The following is a 25,736-nucleotide window of genomic DNA, read 5'->3' on the forward strand; positions in this document are numbered from 1 at the left end:
CTTCTCATGGAAACAAAAACAACAAGTTTTATGTCCTTTCCAAGATGCACAACTGTGCTTCTCGCGGATGCAAATATGTGCCTCTACAATAAGCAAATCGGCTTGAAGTGAAAAAAAACTGCATTTTTTATTCTATTTTCTATCCAAAACCAAAAATAAACTAGGCAAAACCGAAAAGCCAAAAAATACCCCAAAAAACCATCTAAAATCTAAAAACGTGTATAGATAAATAAAAAATAAAATTCTGAAAGAGTGCCCATCATACAACACATGGCGGCGACTGGACACACCACTTAACACGATTTTAGGTCACTAAAATAACCCTTGTGGGCTCCGCAAGGTACCCCTTAATTAGCTGCTCTTAGTCTATACTCTATACTACTTATAAAAGAGCAAATATTATCTTCTCTAAGTGCATCTCACAAAACGTACATGGATACATTATCACCGCATGATTAGTCCCACTAAACTCAATCTAACAGCTAGCCTTAACCTAATTTGTTCTCTGTGTGCATTTAGCAATTTACATTGACTGAACGTACTCCACCGCGGAAGAAAATATGAAAGTCCACGTCCGGTCAATTAGGAAACTATAATCACGGACACTCCTATTAAGAAACTAATCACGGACGCATCTAATTATTAGGAAACTAATCACAAATGCATCTTATTATTAGAAAACTAATCACGGACGCATCCTATTATTAGGAAAATAATCACGCGCGCATCCTATTAGAAAATTAATCATGGAAGCATCTAATCATTAGGAAACTAATCATGGACACATCCTATTAGATGACTAATCATGAACGCATCTAATTATTAGGAAACTAATCGCGAGCGCATCCTATCATCTTGGGAATCGCGATCGCGAGTCGCCTGCCGTTACCAGCCCACCACCCACGCGAGCCATAGTGGGAGACATGCCAGGAGTGTTAGGAATAAGCAACTTGTATTCCCATGAGGCCATAGACCCATATATATATATATATATATGTACATGTGTGGAACATATGCAGGAAACTCCTTATACAACGGGATAAACATAAAGGGGTACATGACTTATATTATAACTCTAATACACACCCCTCAAACTCATGGTGGATGAACAACACTGAGTTTGGAGAGATAAAAGCCATGTTGTGCTCTAGTCTGGGCCTTCGTCAGGAAATCCGCCAACTGTAACTCGGAAGGCACATACTGAAGAGCAATAACCTGATCCTGCACACCAGCGCGCACATAGAAAGCATCAACACCAATATGCTTGGTGAGCTCATGCTTCACAGGATCGCGTGCAATGCTAATAGCACCTGTACTGTCAGATAGGATCAGAGTCGGTGTAGTGACAGAAACACCAAAATCCTGAAGTAACCACCGTAACCAAGTCACCTCTACCGTCAAAAGAGCCATGGCTCGCAACTCAGCCTCAGCACTCGAACGGGAAACTGCAATCTGTTTCTTCGTCTTCCAGGCAATGAGAGAACCGCCAAGAAAAACACAGTAAGCAGAAAGTGAACGGCGATCAGAAGGATCACTAGCCCACGTAGCATCCGAATAGGCCTGAAGCTGTAAAGAACTGGAGCTAGGAAAGAATAGACGGTGAGAGATCGTGCCTCGAAGATATCGGAGAACACGAAGGAGATGACTATAGTGAACCGATGTGGGAGCAGAGACAAACTGACTCAGAATATGAACCGGATAAGAGATGTCCGGACGAGTGACAGCTAGATAGACAAGACTGCCAACGAGATGACGATAACGCGTCAGGTCAGGGAGAGGATCACCATCAGTAGCACGGAGGTGAACATTGAGCTCCATAGGAGTCTCAACAATGCGCTCGTCAGTAAGAGCAGCACGAGCAAGAAGATCCTGGATATACTTTTCCTGGGATATAAAAAATCCATCAGAGGTAGAAGAGACTTCAATCCCAAGAAAGTAGCGAAGAGGTCCAAGATCAGACATAAGAAACTGCTCACTAAGATGTGCCTTTACAAAGGCAATATACTCGGGGTCATCCCCAGTGATGATCATGTCATCAACATAGAGAAGAAGAAGAGTCCGACCACGAGGAGAAAGGTGAATAAACAATGCTGGATCATGAGCACTTGCTGAAAAACCAGCAGTAGTGACCACAGAGGCAAAACGCTCAAACCAGGCGCGGGGGGCTTGCTTAAGGCCATAGAGAGAGCGACGAAGATGACATACCATGCCATCAGGAACAGAATACCCAGGTGGTGGCTGCATGTACACCTCCTCACGCAGCTCACCATTAAGAAAAGCATTCTTAACATCAAGCTGAGATATAGACCAGTGGCGTGCAGAGGCAACGACAAGAAGTGTATGAACAGTGGTCATATGGGCCACAGGAGCAAAAGTCTCGTCATAATCACGACCATGCTCCTGCTGAAAACCACGAGCCACAAGACGAGCTTTGTGACGCTCAAGAGAACCATCGGAGCGAGTCTTAACCTTGTAGACCCACTTACAAGTGATGGGACGGACTCCGGGAGGAAGAGAAACAAGATCCCAGGTACCAGTGCGTTCAAGAGCAGCAATCTCCTCTGCCATCGCAAACTGCCATTCAGGATGAACAACAGCCTGACGATAAGAAGTCGGCTCAAGAACAGCAGCACTAGTGGTGGGAAATCCAAAGCGATCAACAGGCAGAAGAGGACGAGAACACAAGCCATAAGTAGGCTGAGAGGAAGATGACGACTCATCCAATAAGGCATCCACAGGTCGTGAACGACGAGTGTAATGCTGAGGAAAAGATGGAACAATAGAAGGAGGAATCGCCAAGGTACAATCGGGGGGTGGCGACGAAGAAGTCACCGGAGATGAAGGTGTAGAATCCGGTGACATGCTAGGCGAGGAGACCGGAGAAGATGGTGGCTGCAAATCGACTAGAGGTGGAGAAGCAGAGGGAGTGGAACGAATAGGCATAGGGGCGACAGGGGTGATAGGTGAGTCAGGAAAAGTGAGGAAAGAGATATCCTCCACTGAAAAAATCAAGGAAGATGGGCGTGGGTAGAAGGGACGAGACTCATCAAAAGTCACGTCTCGAGAGATACGCATCCGACGATCAATAGGATTCCAACAACGATAGCCCTTATGCTCATCACTGTAGCCTAAGAAGACACACTCAACAGACTGAGCGGTCAGTTTGGTGCATTCGCGAGGGGCAAGAAGAACATAACAAACACAACCAAACAAGCGAAGCATCAAATAATCGGGAGAACGATCAAAAAGACGCTCGAAAGGAACACCACCCTGTAGAGCAGCGGGAGGCTGTATATTGATAAGATAGGTGGAGGTGGAGACGGCCTCAGCCCAAAAATGAGGCCGGAGAGAGGCAGCAATCATCAATGCACGAGCCGTCTCAAGAAGATGTCGATGCTTTCGCTCAGCCACACCATTCTGAGCATGAGCACCAGGACAAGAGAATTGAGAGAGAGAGTTCCTTGCTCAGCAAGAACACCACGCAACATCTTAGAGATATATGTTGGAAATATGCCCTAGAGGCAATAATAAATTGGTTATTATTATATTTCCTTGTTCATGATAATCATTTATTATCCATGCTAGAATTGTATTGATAGGAAACTCAGATACATGTGTGGATACATAGACAACACCATGTCCCTAGTAAGCCTCTAGTTGACTAGCTCGTTGATCAATAGATGGTTACGGTTTCCTGACCATGGACATTGGATGTCGTTGATAACGGGATCACATCATTAGGAGAATGATGTGATGGACAAGACCCAATCCTAAGCCTAGCACAAGATCGTGCAGTTCGTATGCTAAAGCTTTTCTAATGTCAAGTATCATTTCCTTAGACCATGAGATTGTGCAACTTCCGGATACCGTAGGAGTGCTTTGGGTGTGCCAAACGTCACAACGTAATTGGGTGGCTATAAAGGTGCACTACGGGTATCTCTGAAAGTGTCTATTGGGTTGGCATGAATCGAGACTGGGATTTGTCACTCCGTGTAACAGAGAGGTATCTCTGGGCCCACTCGGTAAGGCATCATCATAATGTGCACAATGTGACCAAGGAGTTGATCACGGGATGTTGTGTTACGGAACGAGTAAAGAGACTTGCCGGTAACGAGATTGAACAAGGTATCGGGATACCAACGATCGAATCTCGGGCAAGTATCGTACCGATAGACAAAGGGAATTGTATACGGGATTGATTGAATCCTTAACATCGTGGTTCATCCGATGAGATCATCGTGGAGCATGTGGGAACCAACATGGGTATCCAGATCCCGCTGTTGGTTATTGACCGGAGAGTTGTCTCGGCCATGTCTGCATGACTCCCGAGCCCGTAGGGTCTACACACTTAAGGTTCGATGACGCTAGGGTTATAGGGAATAGATGTACGTGGTTACCGAATGTTATTCGGAGTCCCGTATGAGATCCCGAACGTCACGAGGAGTTCCGAAATGGTCCGGAGGTAAAGATTTATATATGGGAAGTCATCACACGGTCACCGGAATAATTCGGGGGGTTACCGGTATTGTACTAGGACCACCAAAGGGGTTCCGGGGGTCCACCGGGAGGGTCCACCTGCCCCGGAGGGCCCTATGGGCTGTGTGTGGAGAGGGACCAGCCCCTTAGTGGGCTGGGCGCCTCCCCCCTAGGGCCCATGCGCCTAGGGTTTAGGGGGAACCCTAAAGGGGGGTGCCCCCTTGCCTTGGGGGGCAAGGCAACCCCCCTGGCCGCCGCCCCCTCCTCAGATTGGATCTGAGGGGGCCGGCCCCCCTCTCCCTTGCCCCTATATATATGTGGGGGGTGGGAGGGCAGCCGCACCCAAGTTCTGGCGCAGCCCTCCCCCTCTCCCGCGGTGCTTGGCGAAGCCCTGCAGGATTGCCACGCTCCTCCTTCACCACCACGCCGTCGTGCTGCTGCTGGATGGAGTCTTCCCCAACCTCTCCTTCTCCCCTTGCTGGATCAAGGCGTGGGAGACGTCACCGGGCTGCACGCGTGTTGAACGCGGAGGCGCCGTTGTTTGGCGCTTAGATCGGAATCAATCGCGATCTGAATCGCTGCGAGTACGATTCCTTCATCCGCGTCTTGCAACGCTTCCGCTTAGCGATCTACAAGGGTATGTAGATGCACTCCCCTTCCCCTCGTTGCTAGATTACTCCATAGATTGATCTTGGTGATGCATAGAAAATTTTAAATTTCTGCTACAATCCCCAACAGTGGCATCATGAGCTAGGTCTATGCGTAGTTTCTATGCATGAGTAGAACACAAGTTGTTGTGGGCGTCGATTTTGTCAATTTACTTGCCGTTACTAGTCTTATCTTGATTCGGCAGCATCGTGGGATGAAGCGGCCCGGACCGACCTTACACGTACTCTTACGTGAGACAGGTTCCACCGACTAACATGCACTAGTTGCATAAGGTGGCTAGCGGGTGTCTGTCTCTCCCACTTTAGTCGGATCGGATTCGATGAAAAGGGTCCTTATGAAGGGTAAATAGAAATTGGCATATCACGTTGTGGTTTTGGCGTAGGTAAGAAACGTTCTTGCTAGAAACCTATAGCAGCCACGTAAAAATTTTGCAACAACAATTAGAGGACGTCTAACTTGTTTTTGTAGCATATGCCTTGTGATGTGATATGGCCAAAAGGATGTGATGAATGATATATGTGATGTATGAGATTGATCATGTTCTTGTAATAGGAATCACAACTTGCATGTCGATGAGTATGACAACCGGCATGAGCCATGGGAGTTGTCTTAATTTATTTATGACCTGCGTGTCAACTTAAATGTCATGTAATTACTTTACTTTATTGCTAAACCGTTAGCCATAGTAGTAGAAGTAATAGTTGACGAGACGACTTCATGAAGACACGATGATGGAGATCATGGTGTCATGCCGGTGACAATGATGATCATGGCGCCCCGAAGATGGAGAGCAAAAGGAGCAAAATGATATTGGCCATATCATGTCACTATTTGATTGCATGTGATGTTTATCATGTTTTACATCTTATTTTCTTAGAACGACGGTAGCTTAAATAAGATAATCCCTCGCAATAATTTCAAGAAAGTGTTCCCCCTAACTATGCACCGTTGCGAAGGTTCGTTGTTTCGAAGCACCACATGATGATCGGGTGTGATAGATTCTAACATTCGAATACAACGGGTGTAAGCCAGATTTACACACGCAATACACTTAGGTTGACTTGACGAGCCTAGCATGTACAGACATAGCCTCAGAACACGGAAGACCGAAAGGTCGAACATGAGTCGTATAGAAGATACGATCAACATGAAGATGTTCACCGATGATGACTAGTCCGTCTCACGTGATGATCGGACACGGCCTAGTTGACTCGGATCATGTATCACTTAGATGAGAGGGATGTCTATCTGAGTGGGAGTTCATTAAATAATTTGATTAGATGAACTTAATTATCATGAACATAGTCTAAATTGTCTTTGCAAATATGTTGTAGATAAATAGCTCAAGTTGTAGCTCCCTGTTTCAATACGTTCCTAGAGAAAGACTAAGTTGAAAGATATTGTAAGCAATGATGCGGACTGGGTCCGTAGTCCGAGGAGTGTCCTCACTGCTGCACAGAAGGCTTACGTTTTTGATGCACCCCCTCGATGTGCAAACCCCTACAACGTCGTCTGTGGATGTTGTGAACACCTGACAGACACATCCCGATGACTACTTGATAGTTTAGTGCACCATACTTTACTGCTTAGAATCGGGATTCCAATGACGTTTTGAACGCCATAAGACATATGAGATGTTCCAAGAGCTGAAATTGGGATTTCAGGCTCATGCCCGTGTTGAGAGGTATGAGACCTCTGACAAGTTCTTTTTCCAACAAGATGGAGGAGAATAGCTCAGCTAGTGAGCATGTGCTCAGAATGTCTCGGTGCTACAATCACTTAAATCAGGTGGGAGTTAAACTTCCAGATAAGATAGTGATTGATAGAGTTCTCTAGCCACTATCACTAAGCTACTAGATCTTCATGATGAACTATGACATGCGAGGGATGGAGTTGATCCCGGAGCTGTTCGCGGTGCTTAAGACCGCAAAAGGTAGAAATCGAGAAGGAGCATCAAGTGTTGATGGTTTAACAAGACCACTGGTTTCAAGAAGGGCAAGGGCTAGAAGGGAAACTTCATGGATGGCAAACCAGTTGCCGCTCCAGTGAAGGAACCCAAGGTTGAACCCAAACCCGAGACTAAGTGCTTCTATTGTAAGGGGAACGGTCACTGGTAGCGGAATTACCCCAAATGCATGGTAGATAAGAAGGCTGGCAACTTCAACAAAGTATATACGTGTTATTAATGTGTACCTCACTAGTACTCCTAGTAGCACCTGGGTATTGGATACCGGTTCAGTTGCTATTATTGGTGACTTGAAGCAAAAGCTACGGACTAAACGGAGACTGGCTAAGGGCGAGGTGACGATGTGTGTTGGAAGTGTTTTCAAAGTTGATGATATCACCATCGCACGCTCCATCTGCCTTCGGGATTAGTATTGAACCTAGATAAATGTTATCAGGTGTCTACGTTGAGCATGAATATGATTAGATTATGTTCATTACAATACGGTTATTCATTTAAGTTAGAGAATAATGGTTATTCTGTTTACATGAATAATACCTTTCATGGTCATGCACCCTATGTGAATGGTTCATTGAATCTCGGTCGTGGTAATACGCATGTTCACGTAAAAAGATGTAGAGTTAATAATGATAGTACCACTTTCTTGTGGCACCGCCGCTTAGGTCATATTGGCGTAAGATGCATGAAGAAACTCCATGTCGATGGATGTTTGGAGTCACTTGATTTTGAATTGCTTGACACATGCGAGCCATGCCTCATGGGCAGGATGACTAAGACCCCGTTTTCAGGTACAATGAAACGGGCAAGTGACTTGTTGGAAATCATACATGCTGATGCGTGTGATCCAATGAGAATTGAAGCGTGCGGTGGATATCGCTATTTTCTCATCTTCACTGACGATTTGAGTAGATATAGGTATATTTACTTAATGAAGCACAAGTATGAAACGTTTGAAAAGTTCAAGCGATTTCAGAGTGAAGTTAAGAATCATCATAACAAGAAGATCATGTTCCTATGATCTGATCAAAGGGGGATTTTCTGAGTTATGAGTTTGGCAATCACTTAAGACATTGTGGAATTGTTTCGCAGTTGAAGCCACCTGGAACACCACAGCGTAATGGTGTGTCCGGACATCATAATCGAACATTATGAGATATGGTGCGATCTATGATGTCTCTTACCGATCTACCGCTATTATTTTGAGGTTATGCATTAAGAGACAACTGCATTCACTTTAGATAGGACACCATATAAGTCCGTTGAGACGACGTCGTATGAACATTGGTTTGGCAAGAAACCAAAGTTGTCGTTTCTTAATGTTTGGGGCTGCGATACTTAAGGCTTCAGCCGGAAAGGCTGGAACAAAAAAACGGACAAATACATCTTCATAGGATACCCAAAGGTAACAGTTGGGTATACCTTCTACCTCAGATCCGAGGGCAAATTGTTTGTCACTAAGAAAGGGTCCTTTCTCGAGAAGGAGTTTCTCTCGAAAGAATTGAGTGGGAGGAAGATAGAACTTGATGAGGTTGTCGAACCTTTACTTCAACCAGAGAGTGATGCAACACAGAAAGATGTTTTATGTGGCACCTACTGTTGGAAATATGCCCTAGAGGCAATAATAAAATGATTATTATATTTCCTTGTTCATGATAATTGTCTATTATTCATGCTTTAATTGTATTATCCGGAAATCGTAATACATGTGTGAATACATAGACCACAATGTGTCCCTAGTGAGCCTCTAGTTGACTAGCTCGTTGATCAACAGATAGTCATGGTTTCCTGGCTATGGACATGGGGATGTCATTGATAACGGGATCACATCATTAGGAGAATGATGTGATGGACAAGACCCAATCCTAAACATAGCACAAGATCGTATAGTTCGTTTGCTAGAGTTTTTCCAATGTCAAGTATCTTTTCCTTAGACCATGAGATCATGCAACTCCCGGATACCGTAGGTGTGCTCTCAGTATACCAAACGTCACAACGTAACTGGGTGACTATAAAGGTATACTACGGGTATCTCTGAAAGTGTCTGTTGGGTTGACACGGATCAAGACTGGGATTTGTCACTCCGTATGACGGAGAGGTATCTCTGGGCCCACTCGATAATGCATCATCATAATGAGCTCAAAGTGACCAAGTGTCTGGTCACGGGATCATGCATTATGGTACGAGTCAAGTGACTTGCCGGTAACGAGATTGAACGAGGTATTGGGATACCGACGATCGAATCTCGGGCAAGTAACATACCGATTGACAAAGGGAATTGTATACGGGGTTGCTTGAATCCTCGACATCATGGTTCATCTGATGAGATCATCGAGGAGCATGTGGGAGCCAACATGGGTATCCAGATCCCGCTGTTGATTATTGACTGGAGAGTCATCTCGGTCATGTCTACATGTCTCCCGAACCCGTAGGGTCTACACATTTAAGGTTCGGTGACGCTAGGGTTGTAGAGACATGAATATGCAGTAACCCGAAAGTTGTTCGGAGTCCCGGATGAGATCCTGGACGTCACGAGGAGTTCCGGAATGGTCCGGAGGTGAATAATTATATATAGGAAGTGCAGCTTCGGCCATCGGGAGAGTTTCAGGGTCACCAGTATTGTACCGGGACCACCGGAAGGGTCCCGGGGGTCCACCGGGTGGGGCCACCCATCCCGGAGGGCCCCATGGGCTAAAGTGGGGAGGGGAACCAGCCCATAGTGGGCTGGTGCACCCCCCTTGGCCCACCCCCTGCGCCTAGGGTTGGAAACCCTAGGGTGGGGGGCACCCCACTTGCCTTGGGGGCTACTCCACCCTTGGCCGCCGCCCCCTAGGAGATCCCATCTCCTAGGGCCGGCGCCCCCCTAGGGGAGCCTATATAAAGGGGGGGAGGGAGGGGCAGCCACACCTTTGAGTCTTGGCGCCTCCCTCTCCCCTGCTACACCTCTCCCTCTCGCAATATAACGGCGAAGCCCTGCTGCGGTGACGCCCTGCATCCACCACCACGCCGTCGTGCTGCTGGATCTTCATCAACCTCTCCTCCCCCCTTGCTGGATCAAGGAGGAGAAGTTACGCTGACCGTACGTGTGTTGAACACGGAGGTGCCGTCTGTTCGGCGATAGGATCTCCAGTGATTTGGATCACGTCGAGTACGACTTCCTCATCTCCGTCCTTGGACGCTTCCGCGCGTGATCTACAAAGGTATGTAGATGCAATCCGATCACTCGTTGCTAGATGAACTCATAGATGGATCTTGGTGAAACCGTAGGAAATTTTTTGTTTTTTGCAACGTTCTCCAACAGTGGCATCATGAGCTAGGTCTATGCGTAGTTCTCCTTGCACGAGTAGAACACAATTTGTTGTGGGCGTAGATGTTGTCAACTTTCTTGCCGCTACTAGTCTTATCTTGCTTCAGCGGTATTGTGGGATGAAGCGGCCCGGACCGACCTTACACGTACGCTTACGTGAGACTGGTTCCACCGACTGACATGCACTAGTTGCATAAGGTGGCTAGCGGGTGTCTGTCTCTCCCACTTTATTTGGAGCGGATTTGATGAAAAGGGTCCTTATGAAGGGTAAATAGAAGTTGACAAATCACGTTGTGGCTATTACGTAGGTAAGAAAACGTTCTTGCTAGAACCCTTTTGCAGCCACGTAAAACTTGCAACAACAATTAGAGGATGTCTAACTTGTTTTTGCAGCAAGTACTTGGTGATGTGATATGGCCAAAGTTGTGATGAATGATGAATGATATATATGTGATGTATGAGATCATGTTCTTGTAATAGGAATCACGACTTGCATGTCGATGAGTATGACAACCGGTAGGAGCCATAGGAGTTGTCTTTATTTTTTGTATGACCTGCGTGTCATTGAGAAACGCCATGTAAATTACTTTACTTTATTGCTAAACGTGTTAGCCATAGTAGTAGAAGTAATAGTTGGCGAGCAACTTCATGGAGACACGATGATGGAGATCATGGTGTCATGCCGGTGACAAGATGATCATGGAGCCCCAAGATGGAGATCAAAGGAACTATGTGATATTGGCCATATCATGTCACTATTATTATTTGATTGCATGTGCTGTTTATCATGTTTTCGCATCTTGTTTACTTAGAACGGCGGTAGTAAATAAGATGATCCCTCCTAATAATTTCAAGAAAGTGTTCCCCCTAACTGTGCACCGTTGCGACAGTTCGTTGTTTCGAAGCACCACGTGATGATCGGGTGTGATAGATTCCAACGTTCACATACAATGGGTGTAAGACAGATTTACACATGCAAAAACTTAGGTTGACTTGACGAGCCTAGCATGTACAAACATGGCCTCGAAACACAGAAGACCGAAAGGTCGAGCATGAGTCGTATAGAAGATACGATCAACATGAAGATGTTCACCGATGTTGACTAGTCCGTCTCACGTGATGATCGGACACGGCCTAGTTGACTCGGATCATGTTATACTTAGATGACTGGAGGGATGTCTATCTAAGTGGGTGTTCATTATATAATTTGATTAGATGAACTTAATTATCATGAACTTAGTCTAAAATATTTACAATATGTCTTGTAGATCAAATGGCCAATGTTGTCCTCAACTTCAACGCGTTCCTAGAGAAAACCAAGCTGAAAGACGATGGCAGCAACTATACGGACTGGGTCCGGAACCTGAGGATCATCCTCATAGCTGCCAAGAAAGATTATGTCCTACTAGCACCGCTAGGTGACGCACCCGTCCCATAGAACCAAGACGTTATGAACGCTTGGCAGACACGTGCTGATGATTACTCCCTCATTTAGTGCGGCATGCTTTACAGCTTAGAACCGGGGCTCCAAAAGCTTTTTGAGCGACACGGAGCATATGAGATGTTCGAAGAGCTGAAAATGGTTTTCCAAGCTCATGCCCGGGTCGAGAGATATGAAGTCTCCGACAAGTTCTTCAGCTGTAAGATGGAGGAAAATAGTTCTGTCAGTGAGCACATACTCACTATGTCTGGATTACATAACCGCTTAACTCAGCTGGGAGTTAATCTCCCGGATGACGCGGTCATTGACATAATCCTTCAGTCGCTTCCACCGAGCTACAAGAGATTTTTGATGAACTTCAATATGCAGGGGATGGAAAAGACCATTCCTGAAGTATTTGCAATGCTGAAATCAGCAGAGGTAGAAGTCAAAAAGGACCATCAAGTGTTGATGGTGAATAAAACCACTAAGTTCAAGAAAGGCAAGGGTAAGAAGAACTTCAAGAAGGACGGCAAGGGAGTTGCCGCGCCCGGTAAGCAAGCTGCCGGGAAGAAGCCAAAGTATGGACCCAAGCCCGAGACTGAGTGTTTTTATTGCAAGGGAAGTGGTCACTGGAAGCGGAACTGCCCCAAATACTTAGCGGACAAGAAGGCCGGCAAAACGAAAGGTATATGTGATATACATGTAATTGATGTGTACCTTACCAGTACTCGTAGTAGCTCCTGGGTATTTGATACCGGTGCGGTTGCTCACATTTGTAACTCAAAGCAGGAGCTGCGGAATAAGAGGAGACTGGCGAAGGACGAGGTGACGATGCGCGTCGGGAATGGTTCCAAGGTCGATGTGATCGCCGTCGGCAGGCTACCTCTACATTTACCCACGGGATTAGTTTTAAACCTCAATAATTGTTATTTAGTACCAGCTTTGAGCATGAACATTGTATCAGGATCTCGTTTAATTCGAGATGGCTACTCATTTAAATCTGAGAATAATGGTTGTTCTATTTATATGAGAGATATGTTTTATGGTCATGCTCCTATGGTGAATGGTTTATTCTTAATGAATCTCGAGCGTAATACTACACATATTCATAGTGTGAATACCAAAAGATGTAAGGTTGATAATGATAGTCCCACATACTTGTGGCACTGCCGCCTTGGTCACATAGGTGTCAAACGCATGAAGAAGCTCCATGCAGATGGACTTTTAGAGTCTCTTGATTACGAATCATTTGACCCGTGCGAACCATGCCTCATGGGTAAGATGACCAAGACTCCGTTCTCAGGAACAATGGAGCGAGCAACCAACCTATTGGAAATCATACATACTGATGTGTGCGGTCCAATGAGTGTTGAGGCTCGTGGTGGCTATCGTTATGTTCTCACCCTCACTGATGACTTGAGTAGATATGGGTATATCTACTTAATGAAACACAAGTCTGAAACCTTTGAAAAGTTCAAGGAATTTCAGAGTGAGGTTGAGAATCAACGTGACAGAAAAATCAAGTTTTTGCGATCAGATCGTGGAGGAGAATACTTGAGTCACGAATTTGGTACACACTTAAGAAAATGTGGAATAGTTTCACAACTCACGCCGCCTGGAACAGCTCAGCGTAATGGTGTGTCCGAACGTCGTAATCGCACTCTATTAGATATGGTGCGATCTATGATGTCTCTTACCGATTTACCGTTGTCATTTTGGGGCTATGCTTTAGAGACTGCCGCATTCACTTTAAATAGGGCTCCGTCGAAATCCGTTGAGACGACACCGTATGAATTATGGTTTGGGAAGAAGCCTAAGCTGTCGTTTCTAAAAGTTTGGGGATGCGATGCTTATGTCAAGAAACTTCAACCTGAAAAGCTCGAACCCAAGTCGGAAAAATGCGTCTTCATAGGATACCCTAAAGAAACTATTGGGTATACCTTCTACCTCAGATCCGAAGGCAAGATCTTTGTTGCCAAGAATGGATCCTTTCTAGAGGAGTTTCTCTCGAAAGAAGTAAGTGGGAGGAAAGTAGAACTTGATGAAGTATTACCTCTTGAACCGGAAAGTGGCGCAACTCAGGAAAATGTTCCTGTGGTGCCTGCACCAATTAGAGAGGAAGTTAATGATGATGATCAAGATACTTCTGATCAAGCTCCTACTGAACTTCGAAGGTCCACAAGGACACGTTCCGCACCAGAGTGGTACAGCAACCCTGTCTTGGAAATCATGTTGTTAGACAACGGTGAACCTTCGAACTATGAAGAAGCGATGGCGGGCCCGGATTCCGACAAATGGCTGGAAGCCATGAAATCCGAGATAGGATCCATGTATGAAAACGAAGTATGGACTTTGACTGACTTGCCCGATGATCGGCGAGCCATAGAAAATAAATGGATCTTTAAGAAGAAGACAGACGCGAATGGTAATGTGACCATCTATAAAGCTAGGCTTGTCGCTAAGGGTTATGGACAAGTTCAAGGGGTTGACTACGATGAGACATTCTCTCCCGTAGCAAAGCTAAAGTCCATCCGAATCATGTTAGCAATTGCCGCATACTATGATTATGAGATATGGCAGATGGACGTCAAAACGGCATTCCTTAACGGTTATCTTAAGGAAGAACTTTATATGATGCAGCCGGAAGGTTTTGTCGATCCTAAGAATGCTGACAAGGTGTGCAAGCTCCAACGCTCGATTTATGGGCTGGTGTAAGCGTCTCGGAGTTGGAACATTCGCTTTGATGAGATGATCAAAGTGTTTGGGTTTATGCAGACTTATGGAGAAGCCTGCGTTTACAAGAAAGTGAGTGGGAGCTCTGTAGCATTTCTCATATTATATGTAGATGACATACTTTTGATGGGAAATAATATAGAGCTTTTGGATAGCATTAAGGCCTACTTGAATAAGAGTTTTTCAATGAAGGACCTTGGAGAAGCTGCTTATATATTAGGCATCAAGATCTATAGAGATAGATCAAGACGCCTCATAGGTCTTTCACAAAGCACATGCCTTGATAAGATATTGAAGAAGTTCGATATGGATCAGTCTAAGAAGGGGTTCTTGCCTGTGTTGCAAGGTGTGAAATTGAGCTCAGCTCAATGTCCGACCACGACAGAAGATATAGAAGAGATGAGTGGCATCCCCTATGCCTCAGCCATAGGTTCTATTATGTATGCCATGTTGTGTACCAGACCTGATGTAAACCTTGTCGTAAGTTTGGTAGGTAGGTACCAAAGTAATCCCGGCAAGGAACACTGGACAGCGGTCAAGAATATCCTGAAGTACCTGAAAAGGACTAAGGAAATATTTCTCGTTTATGGAGGTGACGAAGAGCTCGTCGTAAAGGGTTACGTCGACGCTAGCTTCGACACAGATCTGGATGACTCTAAGTCACAAACCGGATACGTGTATATTTTGAATGGTGGGGCAGTAAGCTGGTGCAGTTGCAAGCAAAGCGTTGTGGCGAGATCTACATGTGAAGCGGAGTACATGGCAGCCTCGGAGGCAGCACACGAAGCAGTCTGGGTGAAGGAGTTCATTACCGACCTAGGAGTCATACCCAATGCGTCGGGCCCGATGACTCTCTTCTGTGACAACACTAGAGCTATTGCCCTTGCCAAGGAGCCCAGGTTTCACAGAAATACCAGGCATATCAAGCGTCGCTTCAACTCCATTCGTGAAAGTGTTCAAAATGGAGACATAGAGATTTGTAAAGTACATACGGACCTGAATGTAGCAGATCCGTTGACTAAACCTCTCCCTAGAGCAAAACATGATCAACACCAGAATTCCATGGGTGTTCGATTCATCACAATGTAACTAGATGATTGACTCTAGTGCAAGTGGGAGACTGTTGGAAATATGCCCTAGAGGCAATAATAAAATGATTATTATATTTCCTTGTTCATGATAATTGTCTATTATTCATGCTTTAATTGTATTATCCGAAAATCGTAATACATGTGTGAATACATAGACCACAATGTGTCCCTAGTGAGCCTCTAGTTGACTAGCTCGTTGATCAACAGATAGTCATGGTTTCCTGGCTATGGACGTGGGGATGTCATTGATAACGGGATCACATCATTAGGAGAATGATGTGATGGACAAGACCCAATCCTAAAAATAGCACAAGATCGTATAGTTCGTTTGCTAGAGTTTTTCCAATGTCAAGTATCTTTTCCTTAGACCATGAGATCGTGCAACTCCCGGATACCGTAGGAGTGCTCTAGGTATACCAAACGTCACAACGTAACTGGGTGACTATAAAGGTATACTACGGGTATCTCCGAAAGTGTCTGTTGGGTTGACACGGATCAAGACTAGGATTTGTCACTCCGTATGACGGAGAGGTATCTCTGGGCCCACTCGGTAATGCATCATCATAATGAGCTCAAAGTGACCAAGTGTCTGTTCACGGGATCATGCATTACAGTACGAGTAAAGTGACTTGCCGGTAACGAGATTGAACGAGGTATTGGGATACCGACGATCGAATCTCGGGCAAGTAACGTACCGATTGACAAAGGGAATTGTATACGGGGTTGCTTGAATCCTCGACATCATGGTTCATCCGATGAGATCATCGAGGAGCATGTGGGAGCCAACATGGGTATCCAGATCCCGCTGTTGATTATTGACCAGAGAGTCGTCTCGGTCATGTCTACATGTCTCCCGAACCCGTAGGGTCTACACACTTAAGGTTCGGTGACGCTAGGGTTGTAGAGATATGAATATGCAGTAACCCGAAAGTTGTTTGGAGTCCCGGATGAGATCCTGGACGTCACGAGGAGTTCCGGAATGGTTCGGAGGTGAAGAATTATATATAGGAAGTGCAGTTTCGGCCATCGGGAGAGTTTCGGGGTCACCGGTATTGTACCGGGACCACCGGAAGGGTCCCGGGGGTCCACCGGGTGGGGCCACCCATCCCGGAGGGCCCCATGGGCTAAAGTGGGGAGGGGAACCAGCCCATAGTGGGCTGGTGCACCCCCCTTGGCCCACCCCCTGCGCCTAGGGTTGGAAACCCTAGGGTGGGGGGGGGGGGGCCCACTTGCCTTGGGGGCTACTCCACCCTTGGCCGCCGCCCCCCTAGGAGATCCCATCTCCTAGGGCCGGCGCCCCCCTAGGGGAGCCTATATAAAGGGGGGAGGGAGGGGCAGCCACACCTTTGAGTCTTGGCGCCTCCCTCTCCCCTGCTACACCTCTCCCTCTCGCAGTGTAACGGCGAAGCCCTGCTGCAGTGACGCCCTGCATCCACCACCACGCCGTCGTGCTGCTGGATCTTCATCAACCTCTCCTCCCCCTTGCTGGATCAAGAAGGAGGAGACGTTACGCTGACCGTACGTGTGTTGAACACGGAGGTGCCGTCCGTTCGGCGCTAGGATCTCCGGTGATTTGGATCACGTCGAGTACGACTTCCTCATCCCCGTCCTTGAACGCTTCCGCGCGTGATCTACAAAGGTATGTAGATGCAATCCGATCACTCGTTGCTAGATGAACTCATAGATGGATCTTGGTGAAACCGTAGGAAATTTTTTGTTTTCTGCAACGTTCTCCAACACCTACGTCTGTTGAAGAGGAAGTTAATGATAGTGATCATGAAGCTTCGGATCAAGTTGCTATCGAACCTCATAGGTCGACAAGGATATGTACTACTCCTGAGTGGTGCGGTAATCCTGTCTTAGATATCATGTTGTTGGACAACAATGAACCTACGAACTATGGAGAAGCAATGGTGGGCCCGTATTCCGACAAATGGTTAGAAGCCATGAAATCCGAGATAGGATCCATGTATCAGAACAAAGCATGGACTTTGGTGGACTTGCCCAATGATCGGCAAGTCATTGAGATAAATGGATCTTTAAGAAGAAGACAGACGTGGACGGTAATGTTACCGTCTATGAAGCTCGACTTGTGGCAAAGAGTCTTTTCACAAGTTCAAGGAGTTGACTACGATGAGATTTTCTCACCCGTAGCGATGTTTAAGTCCGTCAGAATCATGTTAGCATTAGCTGTATTTTTCGATTATGAAATCTGACAGATGGATGTCAAAACAAGTTTTCTTACCAGTTTTCATAAGAAAAAGTTGTATGTGATACAATAAAAGGTTTTGTCGATCCTAAGGATGCTAAAAGGTATGCTGGCTCCAGGAATCCTTCTATTGACTAGAGCAAGCATCTCGGAGTCGGAATATATGCTTTGATGAAGTGATCAAAGCTTTTAGGTTTATACAATGTTTGCTAGAAACTTGTATTTACAAGAAAGTGAGTGGGAGCACTACAACATTTCTGATAAGTATATGTGGATGACATATTGTTGATTCGAAATAATGTAGAATTTATGGAAAGCATAAACGGTTGTTTAAAGAGTGATTTTCAAAGGAAGACCTGGATAAAGCTGCTTACATATTGGGCATCAAGATCTATAGAGATAGATCAAGACGACTGATGATACTTTCAAAGAACGCACACCTTGACATGTTTTTGAAGGAGTTCAAAATAGATCAGTCAAAGAAGGGATTCTTACCTGAGTTGTAAGGTGTGAAGTTGAGTAAGACTCAAAGATTGACCACGGCAGAAGAAAGAGGAAGGACGAAGGTCATCCCCTATGCTTTTGTCATAGGCTCTATACGGTATGCCATGCTGAGTACCGCACCAGATGTGTGCCTTGCCACATGTCTGGCAAGAGGGTACAAAGGTGATCTAGGAGTGGATCACCAGATAGCGGTCAAAATTATCCTTAGAGGAATAAGGAAGTGTTTCTCGGTTATGGAGGTGATAAAGAGTTTGACGTAAAGAGTTACGTCGATGCAAGCTTAACACCTATCCGGATAGCTCTGAGTAGAGATACCGGATACGTATAATGGAGCAACAATTTGGAATAGCTCCAAGTGGAACGTGGTAGCAGCATCTACGATATGACAAAGTTTTGCGAAATACATAGGGATCTGAATATTGCAGACCCGTTGACTACAACCTCTCTCACAAGCATAACATGATCAGACCCAGAACTCATTGAGTGTTAATCACATACTGATGTGAACTAGATTATTGAGTCTAGTAAACTCTTTGGATGTTGGTCACATGGCGATGTGACCTGTGAGTGTTAATCACATGGCGATGTGAACTAGATTATTGACTCTAGTGCAAGTGGGAGACTGTTGGAAATATGCCCTAGAGGCAATAATAAATTGGTTATTATTATATTTCCTTGTTCATGATAATCGTTTATTATCCATGCTAGAATTGTATTGATAGGAAACTCAGATACATGTGTGGATACATAGATAATACCATGTCCCTAGTAAGCCTCTAGTTGACTAGCTCGTTGATCAATAGATGGTTACGGTTTCCTGACCATGGACATTGGATGTCGTTGATAACGGGATCACATCATTATGAGAATGATGTGATGGACAAGACCCAATCCTAAGCCTAGCACAAGATCGTGTAGTTCGTATGCTAAAGCTTTTCTAATGTCAAGTATCATTTCCTTAGACCATGAGATTGTGCAACTCCCGGATACCGTAGGAGTGCTTTGGGTGTGCCAAACATCACAACGTAATTGGGTGGCTATAAAGGTGCACTACGGGTATCTCCGAAAGTGTCTGTCGGGTTGGGACGAATCGAGACTGGGATTTGTCACTCCGTGTAACGGAGAGGTATCTCTGGGCCCACTCGGTAAGGCATCATCATAATGTGCACAATGTGACCAAGGAGTTGATCACGGGATGATGTGTTATGGAACAAGTAAAGAGACTTGCCAGTAACGAGATTGAACAAGGTATCAGGATACCGACGATCGAATCTCGGGCAAGTATCATACCGATAGACAAAGGGAATTGTATACGGGATTGATTGAATCCTTGACATCGTGGTTCATCCGATGAGATCATCGTGGAGCATGTGGGAACCAACATGGGTATCCAGATCCCGCTGTTGGTTATTGACCGGAGAGTTGTCTCGGCCATGTCTGCATGACTCCCGAGCCCGTAGGGTCTACACACTTAAGGTTCGATGACGCTAGGGTTATAGGGAATAGATGTACGTGGTTACCAAATGTTATTCGGAGTCCCGGATGAGATCTCGGACGTCACGAGGAGTTCCGGAATGGTTCGGAGGTAAAGATTTATATATGGGAAGTCATCATACGGTCACCGGAATAATTCGGGGGGTTACCGGTATTGTACCGGGACCACCAAAGGGGTTCCGGGGGTCCACCGGGAGGGTCCACCTCCCCCAGAGGGCCCTATGGGCTGTGTGTGGAGATGTACCAGCCCCTTAGTGGGCTGGGCGCCTCCCCCTAGGGCCCATGCGCCTAGGGTTTAGGGGGAACCCTAAAGGGGGGCGCCCCCTTGCCTTAGGGGGCAAGGCAACCCCCCTGGCCGCCGCCCCCTCCTCAGATTGGATCTGAGGGGGCCGGCCCCCCTCTCCCTTGCCCCTATATATATGTGGGGGGTGGGAGGGCAGCCGCACCCAAGTTCTGGCGCAGCCCTCCCCCTCTCCCAAGTCCTCCTCCTCTCCCGCGGTGCTTGGCGAAGCCCTGCAGGATTGCCACGCTCCTCCTTCACCACCACGCCGTCGTGCTGCTGCTGGATGGAGTCTTCCCCAACCTCTCCTTCTCCCCTTGCTGGATCAAGGCGTGGGAGACGTCACCGGGCTGCACGTGTGTTGAACGCGGAGACGCCGTTGTTCGGCGCTTAGATCGGAATCAACCGCGATCTGAATCGCTGCGAGTACGACTCCTTCATCCGCGTTCTTGCAACGCTTCTGCTTAGCGATCTACAAGGGTATGTAGATGCACTCCCCTTCCCCTCGTTGCTAGATTACTCCATATATTGATCTCGGTGATGCATAGAAAATTTTAAATTTCTTTTACGATCCCCAACAATATACTCGCCAGCGGAGTCAGCATGAAAAACACGAATGGGTGAAGAGAACTGAGTATGAACCATGGCAGCAAAACGCTTATAAATAGACAACACCTCACTACGAGAAGTCATGAAATAAATCCATGTGTAACGAGAGAAATCATCTATGAAAATAATATACTGTTTATGACCACCTTTCAAAGCGAAAGGAGCCGGACCCCATACATCAGAATGGACTAAATCGAAAGGACGCTTAGACATTGACTCACTATGTGAATATGGTAACTGAATCTGCTTGCCAAGATGACAACCCTGACACTCTAAAGAGACATCTCCTGAGACAGACCCCAAAAGACCTCGACGAACTAAAGACGACAACCAAGAACCACACAGATGACCAAGTCGATGATGCCACTGCTTGAAGGAACCAGTAACGGAGGCGACTGAAGTGGAGGTACTGGCGATGGTGGTGGCAGCGGAAGGAACATGAAGCCAGTCCAACTCCCAAAGACCCTGAGAATCACGGCGGCGAGGGCCAGCCCCAACCAGAGTGTGCGTGCGATGGTCTTGGACAGAACAAGAGTCAACGCCAATGATGACGCGACAACCAGAATCGGTAAGTTGACCAGCAGAAAACAGATTCATGGTAAGTCGAGGAACATGAGCAACATCAGGAACAGAATAAGAACGAGTGGTAAGATTTCCCCTACTAGCAACAGAAAGTGGAGTACCATCAGCAGTGAAGACATGAACAGGAGAATCCAGCAATTGAAGAGAGGACAAAGTGGAAGAATGAGAAGACATATGAAAAGAAGCTCCAGAGTCCAGAACCCGTGGGGATGTACCTGACTGTGTAGAGGGCGGTTGCTCAGTGCAGGAAGCATCAGCCACAGAACCAGCAGTACCCGTCGAGGAAGAACCTGAAGCCGCGAGCAGACGCTTAAGTCTCAGAATATCCTGCTCAGTCAAAGCAATGGCTGAAGCTGTCGAGGTAGATGACGAAGTCCCTGAAGAGGATGATGAAGGAAATATGCCCTAGAGGCAATAATAAAGTTATTATTTTATTTCCTTATATCATGATAAATGTTTATTGTTCATGCTAGAATTGTATTATCCAGAAACATAATACTTGTGTGAATACATAGACAAACTAAACGTCACTAGTATGCCTCTACTTGACTAGCTCGTTAATCAAAGATGTTTATGTTTCCTAACCATAGACATGTGTTGTCATTTGATTAACGGGATCACATTATTAGGAGAATGATGTGATTGACATGACCCATTCCATTAGCTTAGCACCCGATCGTTTAGTATGTTGCTATTGCTTTCTTCATGACTTATACATGTTCGTATGACTATGAGATTATGCAACTCCCGTTTGCCGGAGGAACACTTTGTGTGCTACCAAACGTCACAACGTAACTGGGTGATTATAAAGGAGCTCTACAGGTGTCTCCAAAGGTACATGTTGGGTTGGCGTATTTCGAGATTAGGATTTGTCACTCCGATTGTCGGAGAGGTATCTCTGGGCCCTCTCGGTAATGCACATCACATAAGCCTTGCAAGCATTGCAACTAATGAAGTTAGTTGTGAGATGATGTATTACGAAACGAGTAAAGAGACTAGCCGGTAACGAGATTGAACTAGGTATTGAGATACCGACGATCGAATCTCGGGCAAGTAACATACCGATGACAAAGCGAACAAAGTATGTTGTTATGCGGTCTGACCGATAAAAGATCTTCATAGAATATGTGGGAGCCAATATGAGCATCCAGGTTCCGCTATTGGTTATTGACCGGAGACATGTCTCAGTCATGTCTACATTGTTCTCAAACCCGTAGGGTCCGCACGCTTAACGTTACGATGATAGTTTCATTATGAGTTTTTATATTTTGATGTACCAAAGTTAGTTCGGAGTCCCGGATGTGATCACGGACATGACGAGGAGTCTTGAAATGGTCGAGACATAAAGATTGATATATTGGAAGCCCATGTTTGGACATCGGAAGTGTTCCGGGTGAAATCGGCATTTTACCGGAGTACCGGGAGGTTACCGGAACCCCCCGGTAACCTAATGGGCCTTAATGGGCCTAGTGGAGGAAGAGGAGAGGAGGCCTAGGGGCTGCCGCGCGCCCCTCCCCCAAGTACGAATTGGACAAGGAGGGGGGCGGCGCCCCCCCTTTCCTTTCTTCCCTCTCTTCCTTCTTCCCCAAGTCCTAATCCAATTAGGGAAAGGGGGGAGTCCTACTCCCGGTAGGAGTAGGACTCCTCCTGCGCGCCTCCTCCTATGGCCGGCCGCACCCCCCCTTGGCTCCTTTATATACGGGGGCAGGGGCACCCCTAGACACATAAGTTGATCTCTAAGATCGTTCTCTTAGCCGTGTGCGGTGCCCCCTTACACCATAGTCCTCGATAATATTGTAGTGGTGCTTAGGCGAAGCACTGCGACAGTAGAACATCAAGATCGTCACCACGCCGTCGTGCTGACGGAACTCTTCCCCGACACTTTGCTGGATTGGAGTCCGGGGATCGTCATCGAGCTAAACGTGTGCTAGAACTCGGAGGTGCCGTAGTTTCGGTGCTTGATCAGTCCGGCCGTGAAGACGTACGACTACATCAACCGTGTTGTAATAACGCTTCCGCTATCGGTCTACGAGGGTACGTAGATCACATTCTCCCCTCTCGTTGCTATGCATCACCATGATCTTGCATGTGCGTAGGAAAATTTTGAAATTACTACGTTACCCAGCAGTGGTATCAGAGCCTAGGTTTTATGCGTTGATGTTATATGCACGAGTAGAACACAAGTGAGTTGTGGGCGATATAAGTCATACTGCTTACCAGCATGTCATACTTTGGTTCGGCGGTATTGTTGGACGAAGTGGCCCGGACCGACATTACGCGTACGCTTACGCGAGACCGGTTCTCCCGACGTGCTTTGCACAAAGGTGGCTAGTGGGTGTCAGTTTCTCCAACTTTAGTTGAACCAAGTGTGGCTACGCCCGGTCCTTGCGAAGGTTAAAACAACACCAACTTAACAAACTATCGTTGTGGTTTTGATGCGTAGGTAAGAACGGTTCTTGCTAAGCCCGTAGCAGCCACGTAAAACTTGCAACAACAAAGTAGAGGACGTCTAACTTGTTTTTGCAGGGCATGTTGTGATGTGATATGGTCAAGACATGATGCTAAATTTTATTGTATGAGATGATCATGTTTTGTAACTAAGTTATCGGCAACTGGCAGGAGCCATATGGTTGTCGCTTTATTGTATGCAATGCAATTGCGCTATAATGCTTTACTTTATCACTAAGCGGTAGCGATAGTCGTGGAAGCATAAGATTGGCAAGACGACAACGATGCTACGATGATGATCAAGGTGTCGCGCCGGTGACGATGGTGATCATGACGGTGCTTCAAAGATGGGAATCACAAGCACAAGATGATGATGGCCATATCATATCACTTATATTGATTGCATGCGATGTTTATCTTTTATACATCTTATCTTGCTTTGATTGACGGTAGCATTTTAAGATGGTCTCTCACTAATTATCAAGAAGTGTTCTCCCTGAGTATGAACCGTTGCGAAAGTTCTTCGTGCTGAGACACCACGTGATGATCAGGTGTGATAGGCTCTACGTTCAAATACAATGGGTGCAAAATAGTTGCACACGCGGAATACTCAGGTTATACTTGACGAGCCAAGCATATACAGATATGGCCTCGGAACACGGAGACCGAAAGGTCGAGCGTGCATCATATAGTAGATATGATCAACATAGTGATGTTCACCAATGAAACTACTCCATCTCACGTGATGATTGGACATGGTTTAGTTGATTTGGATCACGTGATCACTTAGAGGATTAGAGGGATGTCTATCTAAGTGGGAGTTCTTTACTAATATGATTAATTGAACTTAAATTTATCATGAACTTAGTACCTGATAGTATCTTGCTTGTTTATGTTTGATTGTAGATAGATGGCCCGTGCTGTTGTTCCGTTGAATTTTAATGTGTTCCTTGAGAAAGCAAAGTTGAAAGATGATGGTAGCAATTACACGGACTGGGTCCGTAACTTGAGGATTATCCTCATTGCTGCTCAGAAGAATTACGTCCTGGAAGCACCGCTGGGTGCCAGGCCTGCTGCTGGAGCAACACCAGATGTTATGAACGTCTGGCAGAGCAAAGCTGATGACTACTCGATAGTTCAGTGTGCCATGCTTTACGGCTTAGAATCGGGACTTCAACGACGTTTTGAACGTCATGGAGCATATGAGATGTTCCAGGAGTTGAAGTTAATATTTCAAGCAAATGCCCGGATTGAGAGATATGAAGTCTCCAATAAGTTCTATAGCTGCAAGATGGAGGAGAACAGTTCTGTCAGTGAGCATATACTCAAAATGTCTGGGTATAATAATCACTTGATTCAATTGGGAGTTAATCTTCCAGATGATTGCGTCATTGACAGAATTCTCCAATCACTGCCACCTAGCTACAAGAGCTTCGTGATGAACTATAATATGCAAGGGATGAATAAGACTATTCCCGAGCTCTTCGCAATGCTGAAAGCTACGGAGGTAGAAATCAAGAAGGAGCATCAAGTGTTGATGGTCAACAAGACCACTAGTTTCAAGAAAAAGGGCAAAGGGAAGAAGAAGGGGAACTTCAAAAAGAACAGCAAGCAAGTTGCTGCTCAAGAGAAGATACCCAAATCTGGACCTAAGCCTGAAACTGAGTGCTTCTACTGCAAGCAGACTGGTCACTGGAAGCGGAACTGCCCCAAGTATTTGGCGGATAAGAAGGATGGCAAGGTGAACAAAGGTATATGTGATATACATGTTATTGATGTGTACCTTATTAATGCTCGCAGTAGCACCTGGGTATTTGATACTGGTTCTGTTGCTAACATTTGCAACTCGAAACAGGGACTACGGATTAAGCGAAGATTGGCTAAGGACGAGGTGACGATGCGCGTGGGAAATGGTTCCAAAGTCGATGTGATCGTGGTCGGCACGCTA

General features: G+C 46.0%; 1 protein-coding gene across 1 annotated transcript in view; it reads right to left on the reverse strand.

The window, feature by feature from the left end:
- Positions 1-1,095: 1,095 nt before the first annotated feature.
- LOC125516604 overlaps positions 1,096-25,736 on the reverse strand; it is a 30,279-nt gene continuing 5,638 nt past the window's right edge. Inside the window, exons 2-5 of the mRNA XM_048681984.1 lie at positions 21,371-21,726; positions 2,487-2,561; positions 2,206-2,295; positions 1,096-1,362 (exon numbers count right to left, since the gene is read on the reverse strand). Coding sequence (XP_048537941.1) covers positions 1,096-1,362; positions 2,206-2,295; positions 2,487-2,561; positions 21,371-21,726 — 788 coding nt within the window. The remainder of the gene's footprint in view (positions 1,363-2,205; positions 2,296-2,486; positions 2,562-21,370; positions 21,727-25,736) is intronic.

This window comes from Triticum urartu, chromosome 6 (genome assembly GCF_003073215.2).
Source record: "Triticum urartu cultivar G1812 chromosome 6, Tu2.1, whole genome shotgun sequence".
Classification (NCBI taxonomy): Eukaryota; Viridiplantae; Streptophyta; class Magnoliopsida; order Poales; family Poaceae; genus Triticum; species Triticum urartu.